The sequence below is a fragment of the Temnothorax longispinosus genome, chromosome 8 (assembly GCF_030848805.1).
Source record: "Temnothorax longispinosus isolate EJ_2023e chromosome 8, Tlon_JGU_v1, whole genome shotgun sequence".
Lineage (NCBI taxonomy): Eukaryota > Metazoa > Arthropoda > Insecta > Hymenoptera > Formicidae > Temnothorax > Temnothorax longispinosus.
In genome coordinates, this window is record NC_092365.1 from 12605213 (window position 1) to 12608630 (window position 3418).

General features: G+C 40.6%; 1 protein-coding gene across 1 annotated transcript; it reads right to left on the reverse strand.

Moving 5' to 3' along the window:
* Positions 1 to 676: 676 nt before the first annotated feature.
* Positions 677 to 2068, reverse strand: LOC139818311 (uncharacterized). The gene has a single exon (XM_071786928.1). The coding sequence runs from the start codon at positions 2066 to 2068 to the stop codon at positions 677 to 679; it is 1392 nt and encodes a 463-aa protein (XP_071643029.1).
* Positions 2069 to 3418: the final 1350 nt, after the last annotated feature.

Here is a 3418-nt window from a genome sequence, read left to right on the forward strand (position 1 = left end):
AATACGTTAGATACAAAGGACACAAATCCACGCGAAACGAGATGCCACATGGGTTTGTGGCGCGCTTTACAAGTTTGTTTACCATAGCCAAAGCGAGGGAGGGGCTACCGCACTTCCCCCAAAAGCAGAGGGGGGGTGTGGATGAATCTCGGTTCGCGTGAAAAGTGTATGCGTGAACTATTTCGACATAACAAACTTGTAAAGCGCGCCACGAACCCATGTGGGTCACGAGGAGCAATGTTTACGTCGCAACGAGTACACACGTAAGCGAGGGAGGGGCTATCGCACCTCCCCCGAAAGCAGGGGGGGTGTGGGTGAACGTCGGTTCGCGTGAAAAGTATATGCGTAAACTATTTCGACATATATATTAGTCATTTATACCTTCCAATACTCAAAATAGGCTATGCTATATTTTTCAAACTTTTTTTGTTTATAACTTTTTAATAAGCAGCGAGCGCCGATTAAGTTATAAAGAAAAATTACTCAGTATTATGTCCTTGACAACATATGTCAAGGTCAAAGTAATCCGAGCTGTGTAAGTTATTGTAAACTTTTACCGAATAATGTATTGTAAAAATTTATTACAGTATAAAAACATACATATATATATATATATATATATATATACATATAAGTCATTTATTTTCCTAAATATCTAAATGTAATTACAATATATTTACAATGGTATTTTATAATGTCCCCATGGCAGCGTTTCGGTAGAACCGGGTATAATGTATCGCTTATCATCGTACGGACTTAAAGCTATTTTCGTTTCGGACACGGTGTATACCTCGTGTTTTTTGGATCTTATGCAGGTTTGCTGTCGCGTCATTTCAATTTCGTCGCGCAGACATCGCGTGTAATCGTCGAACGTTATCGACCTGGCTACGACGTTATTCTTAACACCTTTAGCCTTTTTCGTATCTTTCTTACCGTCCACTCGCAAGGCGTACATCTTTGCTCTAAGCCCGACAAATTCGGTCATTATCGCACCGTTATTTTCGTCTTTCATTAAGCTCGGAACTTTTTTATTGGCGAGTGGGATACCGTACGTATTATCAATCGCGTAATCGCTAGTGTCAAATCTATGAATGTGGCGCTTCATGATATCATACACATCGTCGCACTCGATGTGATAAATGAGACTGTCAGTATCGGTGTACGTGACTTTACACTTGTCGCGATACAACGGTAACATGTACTCGTGATGAAATTCGTACAAACATGTCTTGGATATATCGAGGATGCACATACCCACATAGATTGGTTTGTCGAACTTCACCTCGAGTTTTCGCATTTCTATTGCTACTAAATTCTCCGAAAAGACGCTTCGGCTAGGAAAATTTGGTTTCGCAGTCATAGCCTCCGCGCCGTATCTACCCTCCCAATGATTCACGAGTCGCACGTCAACGTGATTGCGCACATTTTCCATGGTTTTGCCAAACACGGCATTGTTCATCAATTTGTATAAATTTTTCTCGAAATCGTTTTTGGCCAATGTCCTAAATTTCGTATTGAGGTCTATATAATCGCGAAGCCATGGAGATTGCGCGAATTTCAGTATACGGTGAATCTTTGATATACAGAGACCGTGACGAGTACACTGCTGCAAGTTGCGATAATGTATTACATAACGTTTCTTATCGTATAATGTTGCGAGGAGCTTGTCCTGCCGCTTGCCGGGTGGTTTATCGCGCGTCGGACAGAACGGTAGGTCAGTGTGCGCGTCGTGAAGATGTTGTGGATACTCCAAGTCGACTTCGAGAATGTAGCCTATCGAGGAATCCAACGCGACATCCATAACATTAAAATCGGTTACGTCATCAACCCATTTAAAATCTGCGTATGGCAATGGTTGACTCATTGCCCAGCCGTATAAGTTATTTACATCAAAATACATGAGGTACGACGACGGTTTCGATGGATCGTACGACTGCATGTACTTGTTGTTGGCCAGCGCGTATCTGTTTAAACATTGACTCAAACCGCCGCGTATACCGCGTTCGATAAACATGACCATGTCAATGTCGGTGAGCAATTCGAAATTGATGTGTGTATGCTTCAACATAGCATCCCACGTAAAACCCGGTAGAGTATAATAATACGCCGGATCGAGTCCATAACTCGCGACGCAACTATCGCGAAAATTTTCAAAGATATCGGCCAACAGCAAGATAGCCCAGTAAAATGACAAAATTTTGAGGAAATAATACTGACTGGACTGAAACTTTGTAAACAGACTTGTTTTAGGGTACTATTCAACATATTAAAAGTCCCCACGTGTAGGCGCTACGTTACGGGGAGGGGAGGGTCCAAAAGATTCCAAAAATCAGTTTTTTGCAAATAACTCGGAAAATATCGACTTTACAAAAATTTATGTAAATATAAAAATTGTAGCTTACAAAATTCCACACAATTTCGTTTTTTATTCAAATCTGTACGATCAAATGGAGCAGAGATAGAATTTTTTAAACACCGGTAGTTTTGCCTTGACTCGAGAGTCCATTTTCGAGATATCAGCGAAAAATGCGCGACGCGCGTACGCGTTAGCCTCTATTTGAGAGTCCATTTTCGAGATATTAGTGAAAAATGCGCGACGCGTGTACGGGTTTTTGTTGCGTCGCAAAACTACCGGTGTTTAAAAAATTTTATCTCTGCTCTATTTGGTCGTACAGACTTGAATAAAAAACGAAATTATGCGGAATTTTGTAAGCTACAATTTTTATATCTACATAAATTTCCGTAAAGTTGATATTTTTTGAGTTATTTGCGAAAAACTGGTTTTTTTTTTATATTTTGGACCTTTTGGACCTTCCTCTGCCCGTAACGTAGCGTCTACCCATGGGGACTTTTATATGTTAAATAGTACCCTAAAACAAGCCTGTTTACAAAGTTTCAGCCCAGTCAGTATTAATTCCTTCAAATTTTAAAAATAATTCTATCTCTGCTCTACTTGGTCGTACAGACTTGAATAAAAAACGAAATTGTGCGGAATTTTGTAAGCTACAATTTTTATATCTACATAAATTTTCGTAAAGTTGATATTTTCCGAGTTATTTGCGAAAAACTGATTTTTGGGACCTTTTGGACCCTCCCCCACCGCAACGTAGCGTCTACACGTGGGGACTTTTAATATGTTAAATAGTACCCTAAAACAAGCCTGTTTACAAAGTTTCAGCCTAGTCAGTATTATTTCCTCGAAATCGACAAATTTCGAGTCATTTTACTGGGCTAAGACATCGGTCTTGAGATATAAATCGCTGTAATCACCGAGCGTTCGAATGGAGAACCGCTGCCAGACGTCGACGGCGTGCGCGTAATCGCTCTCGGATACGGTGTCACCTGTCAATGAACTGTAAAACGAGTCGCGCGGTGGTAAACACAAGTCCTCCAATTTTTCGACGTAGTCAATGTATTC

Excerpts from the sequence above, each read along its gene's own strand:
- LOC139818311 (XM_071786928.1), bottom strand. The coding sequence starts at position 2,068 with ATGTTGAAGCATACACACATCAATTTCGAATTGCTCACCGACATTGAC.